Source organism: Lates calcarifer, linkage group LG18 (assembly GCF_001640805.2).
Source record: "Lates calcarifer isolate ASB-BC8 linkage group LG18, TLL_Latcal_v3, whole genome shotgun sequence".
NCBI classification, from domain to species: Eukaryota; Metazoa; Chordata; class Actinopteri; family Centropomidae; genus Lates; species Lates calcarifer.
The window spans coordinates 155,392-172,928 of NC_066850.1; the positions used below are offsets into that span (position 1 = coordinate 155,392).

General features: G+C 45.6%; 3 protein-coding genes across 8 annotated transcripts; 2 read left to right on the top strand and 1 right to left on the bottom strand.

Moving 5' to 3' along the window:
* Window positions 1-784: 784 nt before the first annotated feature.
* Window positions 785-17,519, top strand: LOC108892105 (transmembrane protease serine 9). 6 transcript variants are annotated; one of them, XM_051077662.1, is made up of 14 exons: window positions 785-854; window positions 932-1,024; window positions 1,142-1,207; window positions 1,652-1,835; window positions 2,062-2,137; window positions 2,358-2,547; window positions 2,621-2,760; window positions 2,908-3,058; window positions 3,131-3,172; window positions 3,311-3,533; window positions 3,608-3,765; window positions 3,838-3,936; window positions 4,023-4,156; window positions 17,348-17,519. In XM_051077662.1, the coding sequence occupies exons 1-14, from the start codon at window positions 806-808 to the stop codon at window positions 17,507-17,509; spliced, it is 1,767 nt and encodes a 588-aa protein (XP_050933619.1). In that variant the 5' UTR covers window positions 785-805; the 3' UTR covers window positions 17,510-17,519. The 6 variants fall into 6 exon arrangements, with proteins under 6 accessions (XP_050933619.1, XP_050933618.1, XP_050933620.1 ...); XM_051077661.1 differs by lacking the exon at window positions 4,023-4,156 and adding an exon at window positions 17,076-17,209; XM_051077663.1 differs by lacking the exons at window positions 3,838-3,936; window positions 4,023-4,156 and adding exons at window positions 16,891-16,989; window positions 17,076-17,209.
* On the bottom strand, window positions 5,092-6,498 carry LOC108892094 (stabilin-2-like). Its single transcript, XM_051077666.1, has 4 exons — window positions 6,018-6,498; window positions 5,690-5,940; window positions 5,477-5,609; window positions 5,092-5,195 (listed from the first exon to the last, which is right to left on the bottom strand). Exons 2-4 carry the CDS (start codon window positions 5,810-5,812, stop codon window positions 5,131-5,133), a joined length of 321 nt encoding a protein of 106 aa, XP_050933623.1. The 5' UTR covers window positions 5,813-5,940; window positions 6,018-6,498; the 3' UTR covers window positions 5,092-5,130.
* LOC108892106 (T-cell ecto-ADP-ribosyltransferase 1-like) lies at window positions 11,247-13,423 on the top strand. Its single transcript, XM_018689551.2, has 3 exons — window positions 11,247-11,466; window positions 11,956-12,074; window positions 12,555-13,423. The coding sequence occupies exons 2-3, from the start codon at window positions 11,979-11,981 to the stop codon at window positions 13,302-13,304; spliced, it is 846 nt and encodes a 281-aa protein (XP_018545067.1). The 5' UTR covers window positions 11,247-11,466; window positions 11,956-11,978; the 3' UTR covers window positions 13,305-13,423.
* Window positions 17,520-17,537: the final 18 nt, after the last annotated feature.

Genomic DNA, 17,537 nt, shown 5'->3' on the forward strand with positions numbered 1-17,537 from the left:
CCTCGAGCAGAACCGGACTCAAGGTGGGCGACCATCTGCCTCGACCGGTTGGATTTAGACAGAAAGAGAGGGGGGTGGGGGAATGGGGTAGGAGAAAGACAACATTGCAGATACACAGACTAAGTCAAAATGTAAATAGTAGTAGTAGTAGTAGTAGTAGTAATAATAATAATAATAATAGTAATAATTATTATTACAGCTAAAGGAATAATAATGACAAACAATGGTACATTAATAGCACTAACACTATCAATAACACTAGTAAATGTTTAATTATTGTTGCATCATGGGTTGAGCTGGATCACAGGAGCAGCAGAAGCCTCTCCAGCTCTGGAGGCAGAACCCTGCAGTGAGAGACAGTAGCAAGGAAGCTCAAGTGTCTCCTCTGCTAAAGGAGACAAGATAGGAAGTACTGAAGTTCCTTTTCTAACATGACCTGGAGCAGCTCTGATCACTGACACTCACCTCAGTTTGAACCTACAGAAGTGATAAACATGATTGGACCGCAGTCCAACGAGGGGATGGTTCAGGTCTGATCCAGCTCTGACTTTAGGTTAGACTGGAAGTCTCTCTCTCATTTTATCTACTTATTTTAATTTTCTCTGACCTGTGTTGTATTTACAGACAAACCAAACTCAGACTTGGTCATCATCGTCATCATTGTTTCTTTTTTCTTTAACAGAGAATTAGAAGCAGCCTGTGACTCTGAGCTGATTCTCTCGGTCTGACCTCCAGGTGTTTCTAATCAACAGGTGAGGACTGAAGAGTCAGAGCAGCAGCTCAGTCTGTGCTGATCCTCAGAGACATGAAGGCGACTGATCTGCTCTCAGTTTGTCTGCTTCTTCTTCAGACAGGTGAGAAACTCACTTCATCCTCAGCACAGGTCAAAGTGTTATCACCTCATGTTAAAGTCTGATGTGTGTCTGTGCAGCTGGATTCAGTCTGAAACCGTCAAACACAACGGATCACCATAACAATAACAACAACAACAACAACAACAACCACACAGCTGCTGCTGCTGCAGGTCAGGATCTGTTCATGTTCAGTACAAACAGATTCAGCTCAAAGCAGACGAACTCTGAAGTCACTTTAACTCAGGTTATAGTTTCAGAGCTGCTGATGTTTCTCTTTGTTTCCTCAGGATTGAACCTGAATCATCTGAATGTGACGATAAATGGAAGTTTCTCTGAACACTTTGGATTCAGTGGTACGTTCAAAAACCTTAAACATTAAGTCTGGAACTGATCTACATCTTTGTCAGATCAGATGATCAAAACAAATTACGTTTGTTTACGTTTTTATTCATTGCAAAATGTTTTAGAAAAATGTAAATATGTGAGATTCATGATCTGTTAGTTTTGGTTTCATGTTGAAATTTTGTGAGAGCCCTACACAATCTGGACTGAGACCAGACCAAGGTTTGGTCCTTTGGTCCAGACCCTGGTCTGAGGACCCTTTCATATCTGCTGTTGGTTTGGACCAAACAACGTTGGTGTGAAAGGTTCCTCAGATACAATAAAAACCTTCTGAAAGTTTTAAAACACTTTACATTTTGTAATTTCTTTCTGTTGTTAATTCACTGATCTCAGACACTCTAATTTGTTAACTTGCTGATCTCAGACCCTCTAACTCATTAACTCGTTGATGTCAGACCTGGCCGGGGTCCGGTCCTTCAGTCCAGAGCAGGAGATGGAGTCTAGGATCATCGGGGGTCAGGAGGCCTGGGCTCACTCATGGCCCTGGCAGGTTTCTCTTCGTTTTGCCACCATGCCGGCCTGTGGGGGCGCCATCATCAGCCCGCTGTGGGTCATCTCTGCTGCTCACTGCTTCAAAAGGTCAGAGGTCATCAGCTCTTTGGTTTCTGACACAGCAGAGGTCAACAGGTTCTGATCGGCCAACAAACATCACACGTCAGATTTTTTCACAGTTAAACAGATGAAAAACACTTTTCTTCATCACTGTTGAAATGATTTCACTGTTTAAACGTTACGTTGACCTCTGACCTCTCACTCTGTGAGAACAACATCTGTCTCAACAGCTGCTGAATAAACCTGTTTACAGATACAACAAAGCTTCTTTCTGGACTGTTCTGGCTGGAAAACACGACCTGGATAATCCTCATGAGGCAGGACAACAGGTCAGACACATTGATCCTTCACTGATTAATCAGATCAGAAAATCAGAGTGATTGACTCTGAACAGTTCTGTGCAAAAATTTTAGGTACTTTGGATGTTTTTACTCACATCATTCATCAGTGCTATCAGGGGCAGGTTCCCATGACCTGGTACAAAAACCTTCACTCAACTGAGGAAACAGATGTGTAAAATCTGTTTTCAAACTCTTGTTGGTCGTTCAGGAGGTTGGAGTCTCAATGATCATCAACCACTATGGCTACAACACTCGGACTAAAGAGAGTGACATGGCTCTGCTGAAGCTGCAGCGACCTGTGGTCTTCAACCAGTTCGTCAGACCCATCGACCTCTGGATGACTCCGCTGCCTGTCCACAGGAAGTGCACCATCACCGGCTGGGGCTCCACCCGAGAGAGTGAGGACACGTTCAGACTCGTTTCTAGAACTCCTCAACCTGAAGGACCTGATGTTTGTCGTTCTCTCCTCAGATGGTCCTCGAGTGAACAGACTGCAGGAGGTGAATGTGACCATCCTGCCCACTGACGTCTGTAACCAGTACTACCTCGGGAGGATCAGGTCCTCCATGTTCTGTGCTGGGAAGGACGGAGGAGGAGCTGATGCCTGTCAGGTGAGACCCAAGAAGATTCAGGATCTGGACTCTGGTCAGAGACAGATGAGAGCAATCATGACAGAATCTGTGTCGTCCTGTCGTCTTTTCACAGTCCTGATTTGTCTCTGCTCTGTTTCTCTGTACCTCTGTCCTCTCTGGTCTCAGGGGGACTCCGGAGGTCCTCTGTCCTGCTTCACCGGCAGCAGGTACGAGCTGGCAGGTCTGGTGAGCTGGGGAGTCGGATGTGGTCGAGCCAAAAGACCAGGAGTCTACACCAAACTCCAGCAACACACTCCGTGGATCTACGACGTCATGAGTAAGTTTCTCAGATAATCCAACACCTGAGACTTTACCTGTCAGAGGATCATGGTCTGTTTGATTTTTACAGGTGATCAGAACAGAGTTTACACAGACGACCTCACTAACAAAGGTACGTTTAACCTCACACACTTTCATCTTACACACTGATCCACCACCCTGTACAGATCTGACAAACCCTATCTATCAAACAACCTGATGCTGAGTCCTCAGTCCAGCTCTGTGTGCCTGTTGTTCACCTGGATGACAGAGGACAGGTGTGGTGAGCAGCAGAGCTCCAGCTGTGATCACGCTCTGGGCCTCGTTGGTCTCTCCATGTCCCAGGACGGTGAGGTGTCAGTGGAGAACGTGACGGAGTCCTGCCCCTTCTTCTGGCCCTGGCACGTCAGTCTCCAGTCCAACGGACGCCATTACTGCAGCGGAGCGCTCATCCACCGCCACTGGGTCATCACCGCCAAACACTGTAACGTCAGGTAGATCAATGGTGTTCCTGCTAACGGCTGGTTCCTCCTCTGTTAACCCTAACCCTAACTGTCTGTCCCTGCAGAGCTAAAGAGGACGTTGTGGCTCTGGGAGTCCATGACCTCCGGTTCTCCTCGTCTCAAACTGTCCCTGTGGATGGAGTCTTCAACTTGCCACAGGACGGCAGCTTCCCGCCGAAATCTGACCTGTCTCTGGTCCGCCTCAGCGTTCCTGCCAGATTCAGTAAGAAAACAGTTTAACTAAGATCCCTCCTCAGTGTCGTACAGATCGATGAGACTGTGGTTCTGTCTCCAGACCCTCAGGTGTCTCCGGTTTGTGTCCCTGACGAGGACGAGGAGCTCGACAACAGCTGGCACTGCGTCACGACTGGGTGGGGGGCTGTGAAAACCACAGGTGACCTCAGTGTTTCTACATGTACAGGTGGAGACAGGTGGAGCTGAAACAACCAGAATGAAGCTTCACTCTTCTTTCCTGTGCAGGTGACGTTGATCCGGATCGCCTGCACCATGTTGGACTGACTCTGGTTAATCAGACCACCTGTAGACAGAAGTGGGGGGGGCTCGTCACTGACTCTCACATCTGTTCACATCCTGCGGGCTCCACCTCCTGCATGGTAATCAAACAAACAAACATGGCTGCCATGATCCCTGCTGCTTAACCTGGTAAACGCTGGGATCAGACGTCACATCTCAAACAGTACGTTAACACGACTCACCTTCCAGGTAACGACACCTCGTGTTTTCCTCCGCAGGGCGACTCTGGAGCTCCTCTGTTCTGTCGGAAACACCATGTCTACTTCCTGTTTGGTGTGGTCACATGGGGCAGCGGGCGCTGTGCTGCAGACAAACCGTCCGTCTTCACCAGAATATCTGATTATGATTCATGGATCACTGAGGTGACTGAAGACACGTGAATAAAGTAACTGAACCAGAAGCTGTTTGTCCTCAGGTCTGTGAACCAATCAGCTTCAGTTTAACCAGAAACATCTCTATATATCACTACTATGACGTTTCTCTGAGGTTTTCACTTCTTGTTGGATTTTATTTGATAGGGAAAAAAAACACTAGAAACAAAATGGAGCTCAAATCTTCATTTTTTAAAATCAACATTGATTTTTTTCAGTTACAAATGATTCATTTTCGTCTACAGATTCATAAAACTCAAGGGGTAAAAACAAAGTTTAAATTTTCAAACCAATCAGATGAGAAACCGAAATGTTCCTCGGCAGAAACACCCGAGAGCACCTGAACGCATCATGACTGTTGGTTTTCTGTGAGAGTGGGTCCTCCACCTGCTGCCTGAGCCCGTCACTTCACCTGAACCAGGAGCCAGAGTTTCATCAGTTTAGAGGAGAAAACTCGGAGCAGACGTCAGCAGAGAGTTTAACCTCAGCTGTCCTGCAGCAGGTCGTACGCTCCTCCGTTCACCACCTCGTGTTTGTCCTCCACCTGCAGACAGTGTCTGTGGTTACACCTGGACACCTCAGAGTCAGCAGTTTAAGACTGAGGTTTATGATGATGCTGATGTGTGGGGAGGCTGAGACTCACTGGGACGTCAGGCGTTTCTGGAGCTGCTTCGTAAACTGGGTTACAGATGCTGCGACCGCCATCTGCAGGTGGAGCCTCTTCCCCCTCCCCCTCCTCCTCCTCCTCCTGTCAGAGGTCAAAGGTCAAAAATGTCTGGATCAAACACTTTTCAAGGTCTTTTATTAAAAAATAAAAAAATCTATGAGACTAATGACTGAACTGAACCTGTGTCAAAGTCAAACAGATGAATCTTAATTTCTTAAACTGATGATGATGTTTTTATAAATGTCATCAGAACAGTGGTGTTCATCTGTGAAGATTATCTGAACTGTAGTTGGTTTATTTTCTGGAATAATCCAGAGCCTGACGTCACAGCAGGACTGAGAATCAACTGGACACACTCTGACCTTGAAGCAGTGGAAGTGGAAGGGTTTGGAGGTGTGGGTGTAGAAGTGGTAGCCGACGAAGACGACCCCCCCCAACCAGGACAATCAGCAGAACCACTCCGACCCCCATCCCCGCCTTGTGCGCCATGTGCATCTGCAGAGCCGATCGGAGACTGTTAATGTCTTGTTACCTGTCGGAATGAATCAATGCTGTGTTGCTATGACAACACTCACCTCGTGGCGAGGAGGCGGGGCTTTCAGGGGGCCCTGGAGAACATGTATGATCCCGTTTGATGCCAGGATGTCCAAGCTGGTGACGAAGCAGTCGTTGATGTAACGAGACGACTGAGGAGACATGAATGTTTCAAACTTTACTGACTCGTCAAACTGACTCTGGTCCTGATCCAACTGCCGTTCTTCAGCTGGCTGAGAGGCAGCGCCTGACCCTCGGACAGGTGGAACTCAATGTCCCTCTGAGACAGAGTCTGTAGGACAGGTGAGGAGAGGCGATGAGAGGTGAGGAGAGGTGAGTTCAGGTACAGTACCTGTTGCAATGACTCACCTGGTTGTCGGGGAGGCCGTCATTGTCGGGGACAAACAATGTGGACTGGACCGTCAGGTTACTGAGATGCTTCACAAACCGACTCCCGGACTCAGATGACTCAGAGTAATTCAGGATTTGCTGAAGAAAAAAAAACGTGTTTTTACAGGGGAGGAGGTGATGGTAGAGGTTCCACCTGAAGACAGGTAAACACCACGTTTTCTTTTTTAAACTGCTCCTGGTTCAGTGGATGGACGTCTCGGACTCACTGTGAAGAAGTTGGAAAAGGTGGGCGTGGCTCTGAGCACCTGCAGCAGGTTTCCTGTGCAGGTGAAGCCGTCACCAATGTAGCCGGTCTTACACTCACACTTCACCTCTGAAACAGACCACAGCCGATCAATACATCACAACTGATCAACTGATCGATGAACCTTCACTATCCTCTTCCTCGCTCACCCTTCATCCTGTAGCAGAACGTGTCCCAGGCCTCGCTCAGGTTCTTGCGGACTCCGTAGTCCACAATGCCGACGTGTCCGAAGCCACAGTTGGGTGGAGTCAGCAGGCAGTCGATGCCATAGGCGATCCCGCCGTTAAAGACGAGGTGTCTCTGAACGATCCAACACCATCATTCACAAAGATTTCTCCCTGTTCAGAAACAAACGTTAAATCAGACCCAATGTCACCTGTGTGATCTCTGCCACCGTCGTACTCACGATATCGTCCATCCCTCCACAGGTGAAGGAGAGCGGCGAGCCCTGCAGAGTCCGACCTAAGTCCAGGTGGATCAGACCTTCAGCGTAAATCTGAGTTAGAGAAAAACAGAGAATCTCATCAGTCAGGAGTCCTTCTGTTCAGACGTTTGGTGAGAAGATTAAATGTTGGTTTCAGTTCTCCACCTTCTGCGCCTGCAGGATGTGGTACTTCAGGTACTCCACCAGCTGAGGTCGGTTGTGTTGATGGAACAGGAAGTCCTCCTGCTCCTGCGGCAGAGACGCCATGATGGCATCTGAGGGCAGGAAGATGGTCACAGGCTGATACATCCCATCGTTCACCAGGTCCATCACACCTGTGTCCTGAAACGCAGGTAAACCCCTGTCAGAATTAGGGATGCACCAATACCACATTTCTTCAATTCCAGTACAAGTACAAGTACTTACATTTGAGTACTTGCCGATATGAGTACAGATACGAGTACTTATTAATGCCATTACACTTGATACATTCACTTGAAAACGTGTTTTATTTTCATCAGATATTGTTTCATTCTCTGGCTGTAAGAAATTGCACTTTGAAATAACACCACACCGCCGACATTGCTCCTCCTTGCTCTCAATTAGCACCTGACCACCCAAGTGAAAGTCACACTGGTATCGGGTGCTGTGGTATCAGGACACCTTTACAAGTACGAGTACTGTACAGGAACAGGGTATCAGACCCAATACCCGATACCGGTATTGGTATCGGTATTGGTGCATCCCTAGTCAGCATGAGACTGAAGCCTGAGAGAGAGGAGGAAACACGACGAGTCAAAGAGTTTAAACGTCTCACCTGGAGCAGTTTGTAAAAGGTTTTATAACGTGACGTTCGGCCACGTCGGTCAGGTTCAGCTACACCCTGCTCAGGTGTAGGTGGTTATTTCAGCTTGGTTTGGTTATTGACTGACAATTCTCTGACTCCCTTTTGACCAATAAAATGGATAAGACTTTAAAATCTTTATTAAACAACAACTCTGCTTTGTTCTGTTTGTGTCTTTAATTACAGATGTTCAGTCTAAACAGATGTGAAGAACACCTGATTTAAAGCAGCTATTCAGTAAAGTAGAAAAATAACATGTATCGAGAAGGGTTGAGATCTGAACTCGCCACAAAAGAAAATGGACTAATGCTAAATTTCCTCAGTAAAAGTAAAATGCAGAATGCTTTTTAAAGTGACTTGCTAAAAAGTAATCATACAGCTGCATGATTTGTGATAAGCGAGAAGTTTTAGGTATCACGATGACTAGCGATAAACGATAACGAGAGAATGAGTTGAGACATGCCTGTGTTGGAAAGTCTCTGAAAGCCTGCAGAGGCCAAAAAGAGAAGTAAGTCTTTACACTGTAAGTGGTATGAAGAGAGAGTGTGACACCAATGAATGTGATTTAAACAAATTATTTTAATAACAAATATAAAATTATTGTATGACTGTACTGATGATTATGGAATTAAATGTGTTGAGAATATCTGTGAAAGACATGAATATGATACAGAGTAGAAGAGACGGTATGTGAGCTGAGTGATTGGTTGGATTGGAGCAGCTTCTGCTGAAGGCCCTCGAGAGGGCATTTGACTGGGCAGGAAACATGGGCTTTGGGAGAGTGGTCGTCTGCACTGACAGCCTGAGGTCCAACAACCTGTCGTGGGAAGAGGCTGAGAAAGCCGCCCTTGGAGTGGTAAAGATGTACATTAATATGGCACACGGGTGGAGTCCTCTCAGAGAATTTGTGGTTGTGACAGCCCCTGAACAGGATGCTGAACACAAAAAGAGAGCCCTGGCCCTCCTAAGTAGTGAGAAAGAGGCCAGAGCTGAGTTGAGTAAGAAGACAGAAGACCTGGTAGAGCCAGGGAAGCCGAGCTACACGCCACAGGCAACAACCAAGCCCAAGAACGCCGAAGCCAAGTCCCCGCGGGGGAGCTACACCCTGAAGTTCGGCTTGGACGAGGCTGCAGGCAAGAGCCCTCAGCGAAGGGGGACTGATGAAGCTGACGACTAGGACGACGGATCCTAACTGAATACAAGAATGACTGGACTCAGCCCGCGGGATGCAGGAAAAGGAAGAAGAGCATCAGGAGCAACCGACTGGGAGACTCCAGCTGAAACCACAGATGAAGACAACAGGAATCCAGCCCCAAATAATGATGAGCAAGAATCAGACAATGACGAGGGAGCCAGCCTGGACTCAGTAATGAACATACCTGAGCCAGTGTACCCAGACCTGACGGCAAGGATTGTCAGCGTGCTCAAAACCACCGAGGGAATGGCTAGGGACATCAGATATGGAACAATGACAACCAGGAATGATAGGCAAGCATTCGCGCCAGAGGTCTGCCAGAGCAGCTGTGATCTCCCAGAAGTATGGGTTGACCAGTTGGAGGAAGAGAAGACCTTGGAGGTAAGCGCTCCAATGAGTGAGTGGGCTAACATACCACTGACAACTACCTATATCTCGCTAGCAGCTTGTATAGAACTAACAGGTAATTTCAGAACAGCCTATTTGGCGGTCACGCATGATGTGATGCTAAGGAGAATGAAGAGGCCAGCCCACAGGTACACCCAGGAGATACTCAGGGAAAAGCAGAGAGTCTTCTCAGACGAGGTGCCCCATCCAAGCCCCTTGAAGCCTAAAAAGACAGCCAGGTCCCCCTCAAAATCCGGTCAGTCAGAGGCAGAAGAGCAGAAACCCAAACTGGCGATGCATCAGGTGATCACTCTGTGATCATCTCCTGGTGTCAGTGGATCACTGTGATAGTCAAGTTAAAACATCAGTTTCACTAACTCTTTCTTTGTGTTTACAGTGTATTTACCTGTACAGGTGAACCCATCTCCTTCATAAAATGGCTGACAGACGCAGGTGTTGTTTTCCTTACAGCCGGCCTTTGGAGAACAGGGCGGAGAACACCTGAAGACTTCAGCTGCAGGAGACAGAGACTCAGTCAGAGATCAGGGGTTTATGAGTGGCGGTCAGCCACCAGGGGGCGACCCTCTCCTGTCGGCCATCTTTGTTTACAGAGAGAGAACAGAGGATCTGAGAGTGTGATGTTTAATAAACGGTGAACTCACTCTGCTCCGCGTCACATCGCTCTCCAGTCCATCCTGCCTCACACAGACACGCCCCCGTACCTCTGCGTCCATCGTCACATGACCCGTGTTCTGAGCAGTTACAGGCTGAAACACGTTAAACACAGACGGTCAGAGGAACCTGCAGGATCAGGACTCACACAGGAAACCACGTGACACCTGCTCACCTTTACAGGTTGAACCATAAAACCCGTCGCTGCACCGCTCGCAGGCCACGCCCCCGAAACCGGTGTCATAGGTCCAGGTTCCGTTACCAAGGTGACCGTCATCACATTTACCACGGTTACTGCAGGGAGAGCCCATGCCGCCAGGACACACTGAGAACCAATCATGATGAGCTCATTAATATATTCATGATGTCAGAAGGAAAAATGGAGACCTCTTTGTACCAAAAACAAACGAAATGAAGGAAATGAAGGCATTAGGAATAATAAAAATAAAAATATTTATAGTAAAAATCAGAACATTTTAGTTGACTGATGAAATATTCAGTAAAAATCTCAATGGTTTGACTTGTCAAAATTATAAATCAAAAAAAGAATTTACGTTAAAGTTATTAGAATATGTTGAACAGATGATGATGATGATGATGATGATGATCAGACCTTTAGATTGGATCCTCTGGGACAGCGAGAAGCTGAGGAGATGCACAGTCCACAACTCATCTACCACAGAAGAAGAAAAACAACATGCAGACCTTCAACGTCCTGGATGCTATCAGAGGCTGATGGCTAATGTTAGCTGTGAGTAATTCTGATGACTTGTTGTTGTGACTTGTTAAAAAATAATCATACAGCTGCATGATTTGTGATAAGCAAGAAGTTTTAGGTATCACGATGACTAGCGATAAACGATAACGAGAGAATGAGTTGAGACATGCCTGAGTTGGAAAGTCTCTGAAAGCCTGCAGAGGCTAAAACGAGAAGTTAGTCTTTACACTGTAAGTGGTATGAAGAGAGAGTGTGACACCAATGAATGTGATTTAAACAAATTATTTTAATAAAAAATATAAAATTATTGTATGACTGTACTGATGATTATGGAATCAAATGTGCTGAGAATATCTGTGAAATGAATATGATACAGAGTAGAAGAGACGGTATGTGAGCTGAGTGATTCAATTCAATTTTATTTATATAGCGCCATATCACAACAAAAGTCATCTCAAGACACTTTTCATATCGAGCAGGTCTAGACCAGACTCTTTAAATAAAGGTAATTACAGAGAGAGACCCAAATGATGATGATGTGATAAAATTACCGATTGCAAAAGATGTCATCTGACCACACACCGGGTGTAAGTTGGTGTGTAAAAGAGGAAGAGAGAGAGAGAGAGAGAGAGAGAGAGAGAGCAACCTGGGATTATAAAAAGAGAAACTCAAGGTAGTTTTTCGGCTCTTCGTCGTGCAACGGTGGATCATCACCATCGGAGACCCCTACTCAGACAACCACCAAGAGAGACGGACTCTGCAAGCTCCTCTGTCATCCAGAGGAAGAGACTGCGAAGATCCTACTGCTGAAACCCATAAACCGGAGGAGACCACAAGACACAGCTTTGCCAGCCAGCTGCGGTCTGTCTCTTTCCAAAAGATTTAACTCCAAATTAACCAACTTCAGCTCCCAAACAGGTTCAGTGAGTGATTTATTTCTGAATGTCATTTTAATTGATTGCTATTATTGTTCTAATATAATGTTGAGTTGTTTGCTTTGCCATTGCTTAAACTAAGTTTAATAAATATCTATTCTGCAGTTGTAGACATTGACCTTCTGTTCTACCACGATAGTAGTATCATAGGCTAAAATGTGTATAATATTCTACAGGTTGCTTCAGCCAGTAGAAATAACAGACCCTTGGGGCTTACAAAGCCACTAAAATTTATCTTAGCACCATACCAAGTGCACAGATCTATAAGAGGAGAGCTGCTGTTAACAGGTGTGACTGGGTGTTTGTGCTCAACCCTGAGAGGCTACTCGGTTGAGTGCAGCCCTAGTGGAAGCAGGGTAGGCATCTGGATGAAGGCAGTTAGAAGCTAGCCTCGACACCAGCTTAAATAGCTTCAGAAACTATAACTATTGGTTAATGTGATATTCAACTTGTTTCTCTGTGCTTGTGTAAATGTAGGAGGTGTTTTCCTACCTGCAGTGATGGGGGGTAACACCAGGATCTTTGCTTCAGTCTGTCTGCTGCTCTGCTGGATGCTGCTCATCCACCCAGCCAGAGGTGGAAATCCATCTTCAAAGGTGGGAGGACACAGACAAAAATCCTCAGCACTGCACAAACAACAAGGGGAAAATGAACACTGTGTTATTTCAATGAATCAGACAGAGACCTGTTCTCTATCCCTCTATCAACACCAGTTATATTCTGAATGTAACTCTGTAAAAGTTAAATTGTTGTGATTGGACTGATTGATTCTCTCTGTTTATTGTGGTCAAAACGTGTCATACAGTCAGAGTAAACTGTGTAGAATGGCAGGAAATGTCATTTAAAAATAAGAGTCACTGCAGATGGAGACTGTGCTGGTTTAAAGCAAACAGGTCGTCAGTGAACGTTACTGATGTGTTCAGCATCAACGTGTCTGTGACATTAACAGATCATCTGATCTGATCTGTTTCCTATAAAACACTTTCTCTGCTGCAGTTTAGTTTTATACAAACGTCAATTCTCAGGTGGTTTGACCTCTGACATTTAACTTCATCTCTTCTCTCTTCTGCCCTTAGATCACAACCATACCACTCGACATGTCTGTCAATGCTGTTGATGACATGTACTTTGGCTGCACTGAACAAATGAGGAATAAACTCAAAAACAAACGGGACCAGCTGAGCATATCTAACAAATCCCAGAAAGATTTAAAAAACTGCTTGGAAAAGGCTAAAAAGAAAACAGACAATGCAGCTCTTACCCCAGATCATGTGCAGGCAATCTGTACATACACATCTGATGGCATTTATAAGGAGTTTAATAGAGCAGTCAGGGAAGACAAGAGCAAGTATGGGAAGTCCTTCCCATACCAGTCTTTACATTTCTGGCTAACAGATGCCATACAAGTCCTGAATGAAGCTAGGAGGAAGGCACTGAAAAAGCCAGAAAGCTGTGAGACAACTTATCGAAGAACCCATGACGTATTTACTGGAAAAGTCAACAACAGAATTCGGTTAGGTTCCTTTTCTTCCACCTCTCGCAGAACTAACCTGACATTCTTTGGTAAAGAAACCTGTTTTGTAATTGAAACCTGTCTAGCAGCTTATGTGGCAGATTATTCAATCTATGACCAGGAGGAGGTTCTGATACCTCCATATGAAACATTCAAGATAACAAAGAAAATTGAGGATAATAAAGATAAACCTGCAGGTCTGACTGACTGTAAAGTCGTCTATGAGTTGAAGCATGCAGGAGGTAAAAGTGTTTTAAACTGTAAAACATCAGGTGTAGCTGCAGCTGCAAGAGAAGTTACGCAGCAGAATTAAAAACTATCTTAGCTGCTGCTGAAATATTTACCATAAGAATCCATCTGTGAGGCTTCAGCCTTATTCAGAACATCTCTGTGTCTAACATGTGTCTCAGTGTGAAATCAATAAACATGTTGTGAAGAAAAAAAGTGGATTTGTTGTTTTTGTTCAGTTAATGGTCAACAACCATCAACACCATGAACACTGACTAACTCTGATAATGTTTCCAATCACATCGATCAATAAATATTCACTCAAACAGCAGAGAGGGTTTATTTTGATGACAGGGTTTGATCACATTCATCTTTGGAAACTGTCTCTTCCCTCCAGTCAGAGTTTACCTGTCTCTGAAACTCAGGCAGCCAAACTAAACCTCATCTGACCAACTCACAGCAGCAAGAAGATTTTCATAGACTCACTCATCAGGTCTCGTTGTTCTGGTCTCAGGTTCTTTGGTTAATGCATCTCGTCCCATTGATCTGATTTCCAGAGAAAACAAAACAGAAAAGAAATTAAACCACGTCTTCATCACCACAGCTGTGAAGTAAAAGAAACAATAAAAACTGTTGATCAAGTCTGGACAGGCCTGATCCCAAACCACCACCAGATCAGGTTACACTGATGGAGGGGGAGAGTAGAAATGGAAATTATGGGATGTCCTCACCACTGTACTGGAACAAGGAAGCAGCCGTCACCACGGCAACAGATAGATGCTCTGCTGATATGGCTGTGTCGTCTTTTCCTCCGTCCCTGTGACGACATAACAACATAACAGTACTGGTTTTGGTCCAAACAGCATCAGGAAGCAGGAACAAACAGACACTCAGATAAAACAGTTACCTGTGTGCCTTTGATGAGTCACAGTGAGTCTGTTTACCTGTAAACCTCTGTTTTCTTTCTGACCTTAGGGTCAGTTGTTCTTTCCAATGTCAACATCCTAACATCCTAACATCACAAGGCTATGAACTGTGGGTAATTCCCTCCTGAAGAGTCTGAGATGCAGAGACAGTCCTGCACCTGATGATCTGACAGAGAGACAGACCTGAGTCCTCAAAGTCTGAGAGTCTGAGACTGTGGATGATCAGTCTCAGTGAATCTGTTAAACCTGAAACTCTGTTTCATTCATGTCTACAGTCTGTTATTGTGTCGTCCTGACTGTCCAAAACCTGCTGAATCTATTTCCTGTCCTGTTTGTCCGTCCTGAGGGCTGCGGTTGAATAGTCAAAAAAAATCTCCTCTCCTGACCACTTTTCCTCGACCTCAATGGAAAACATTTTGATGTGAAGGAAAGATGTGAAGGAGGATTGATAAGGACTTAGGAAAACAGCAATGTTTAGAGAATCTGACTGCTGTAAAACTCTGCTGTCTTCAAACCTTTAAACCTTAACTTTATTTCTACCAGATGAAGACCTGTACAGAGACAAACTGCTGTAAACTCCAGTTCAATAAGGTTTCCTGTCCAACACAGAATCACTGCTTCTTCTTCAGACAGGTTAGAAACTCACTTCATCCTCAGCACAGATCAAAGTGTTATCACCTCATGTTAAAGTCTGATGTGTGTCTGTGCAGCTGGATTCAGTCTGAAACTGTCAAACACAACGGATCACCATAACAACAACAACAACAACAACAACAACAACAACCATACAGCTGCTGCTGCAGGTCAGGATTTGTTCATGTTCAGTACAAACAGATTCAGCTCAAAGCAGACGAACTCTGAAGTCACTTTAACTCAGGTTATAGTTTCAGAGCTGCTGATGTTTCTCTGTTTCTTCAGAGTTGAACTTGAATCATCTGAATGTGACGATAAATGGAAGTTTCTCTGAACACTTTGGATTCAGTGGTACGTTCAAAAACCTTAAACATTAAGTCTGGAACTGATCTACATCAGATCTGATTTTTTTCTTCCTCTTTGGAAACTGACAAAAAATTCAGTTTCAAACATCATTGGACAAAAAAAGTTGTTTGTTTAAGTTTTATCATTTTATTTATAAAATAATGTTTTATAAAAATGTAAATATGTGAGATTCATGTTTGATCTGTTAGTTTTGGTTTCATGTTGAAATTTGTGAGAGCCCTACACAATCTGGACTGAGACCAGACCAAGGTTTAGTTCTTTGGTCCAGACCCTGGTCTGAGGACCCTTTCACACCAATGTTGTTTGATCCGAACCAACAGCAGGTGTGAAAGGGTCCTCAGATACAATAAAAATCTTCTGATAAAAACCTTCTTCTGAAGTTTTGAAATACTTTTACATTTTGTAATTTCTTTCCCTTGTTAACTTGTTGATCTAAGACCTGGCCGGGGTCCAGCCCTTCAGTCCAGAGCAGGAGATGGAGTCTAGGATCATCGGGGGTCAGGAGGCCTGGGCTCACTCGTGGCCCTGGCAGGTTTCTCTTCGTTTGCCACCATGCCAGCCATCATCAGCCCGCTGTGGGTCATCTCTGCTGCTCACTGCTTCAAAAGGTCAGAGGTCATCAGCTCTTTGGTTTCTGACACAGCAGAGGTCAACAGGTTCTGATCGGCCAACAAACATCACACGTCAGATTTTATCACAGTTAAACAGATGAAAAACACTTTTCTTCATCACTGTTGAAATGATTTCACTGTTTAAACGTTACGTTGACCTCTGACCTCTCACTCTGTGAGAACAACATCTGTCTCAACAGCTGCTGAATAAACCTGTTTACAGATACAACAAAGCTTCTTTCTGGACTGTTCTGGCTGGAAAACACGACCTGGATAATCCTCATGAGGCAGGACAACAGGTCAGACACATTGATCCTTCACTGATTAATCAGATCAGAAAATCAGAGTGATTGACTCTGAACAGTTCTGTGCAAAAATTTTAGGTACTTTGGATGTTTTTACTCACATCCTTCATCAGTGCTATCAGGGGCAGGTTCCCATGACCTGGTAAAAACCTTCACTCCCCTGAGGGAACAGATGTGTAAAATCTGTTTTCAAACTCTCGTTGGTCGTTCAGGAGGTTGGAGTCTCAATGATCATCAACCACTATGGCTACAACACTCGGACTAAAGAGAGCGACATGGCTCTGCTGAAGCTGCAGCGACCTGTGGTCTTCAACCAGTTCGTCAGACCCATCGACCTCTGGATGACTCCGCTGCCTGTCCACAGGAAGTGCACCATCACCGGCTGGGGCTCCACCCCAGAGAGTGAGGACACGTTCAGACTCGTTTCTAGAACTCCTCCACGTCTCCAGTCCAACGGACGCCATTACTGCAGCGGAGCGCTCATCCACCGCCGCTGGGTCATCACCGCCAAACACTGTAACGTCAGATAGATCAATGGTGTTCCTGCTGATGGCTGGTTCCTCCTCTGTTAACCCTAACCCTGACTGTCTGTCCCTGCAGAGCTAAAGAGGACATTGTGGCTCTGGGAGTCCACGACCTCCGGTTCTCCTCGTCTCAAACCGTCCCTGTGGATGAAGTCTTCAACCTGCCGCAGGACGGCAGCTTCCCGCCAAAATCTGACCTGTCTCTGGTCTGCCTCAGCGTTCCTGCCAGATTCAGTAAGAAAAGAGTTTAACTGAGATCCCTCCTCAGTGTCGTACAGATCGATGAGACTGTGGTTCTGTCTCCAGACCCTCAGGTGTCTCCGGTTTGTGTCCCTGACGAGGACGAGGAGCTCGACAACAGCTGGCACTGCGTCACAATCGGGTGGGGGGCTGTGAAAACCACAGGTGACCTCAGTGTTTCTACATGTACAGGTTGAGACAGGTGGAGCTGAAACAACCAGAACGAAGCTTCACTCTTCTTTCCTGTGCAGGTGACGTTGATCCGGATCGTCTGCACCACGTTGGACTGACTCTGGTTAATCAGACCACCTGTAGACAGAAGTGGGGGGGGCTCGTCACTGACTCTCACATCTGTTCACATCCTGCGGGCTCCACCTCCTGCATGGTAATCAAACAAACAAACATGGCTGCCATGATCCCTGCTGCTTAACCTGGTAAACGCCGGGATCAGACGTCACATCTCAAACAGTACGTTAACACGACTCACCTTCCAGGTAACGACACCTCGTGTTTTCCTCCGCAGGGCGACTCCGGAGCTCCTCTGTTCTGTCGGAAACACGGTGCCTACTTCCTGTTTGGTGTGGTCACATGGGGCAACGGGTGCTGTGCCGCAGACAAACCGTCCATCTTCACCAGAATATCTGATTATGATTCATGGATCACTGAGGTGACTGAAGACATGTGAATAAAGTAACGGAGGGTCTGTGAACCAA

Coding starts and splice junctions, on each gene's coding strand:
- LOC108892094 (XM_051077666.1), bottom strand. CDS start 5,812: ATGTCTCCTCAGTCGTCTCGTTACATCAACGACTGCTTCGTCACCAGC. Junction 5,610..5,689: donor CCCCGCCTCCTCGCCACGAG/GTGAGTGTTGTC, acceptor TCGGCTCTGCAG/ATGCACATGGCGCACAAGGC. Junction 5,196..5,476: donor TCCACTTCCACTGCTTCAAG/GTCAGAGTGTGT, acceptor GACCTCTGACAG/GAGGAGGAGGAGGAGGGGGA.
- LOC108892106 (XM_018689551.2), top strand. CDS start 11,979: ATGGGGGGTAACACCAGGATCTTTGCTTCAGTCTGTCTGCTGCTCTGC. Junction 12,075..12,554: donor GTGGAAATCCATCTTCAAAG/GTGGGAGGACAC, acceptor TTCTGCCCTTAG/ATCACAACCATACCACTCGA.
- LOC108892105 (XM_051077662.1), top strand. CDS start 806: ATGAAGGCGACTGATCTGCTCTCAGTTTGTCTGCTTCTTCTTCAGACA. Junction 3,937..4,022: donor GGGGGCTGTGAAAACCACAG/GTGACCTCAGTG, acceptor TTTCCTGTGCAG/GTGACGTTGATCCGGATCGC. Junction 4,157..17,347: donor CGGGCTCCACCTCCTGCATG/GTAATCAAACAA, acceptor TTTCCTCCGCAG/GGCGACTCCGGAGCTCCTCT.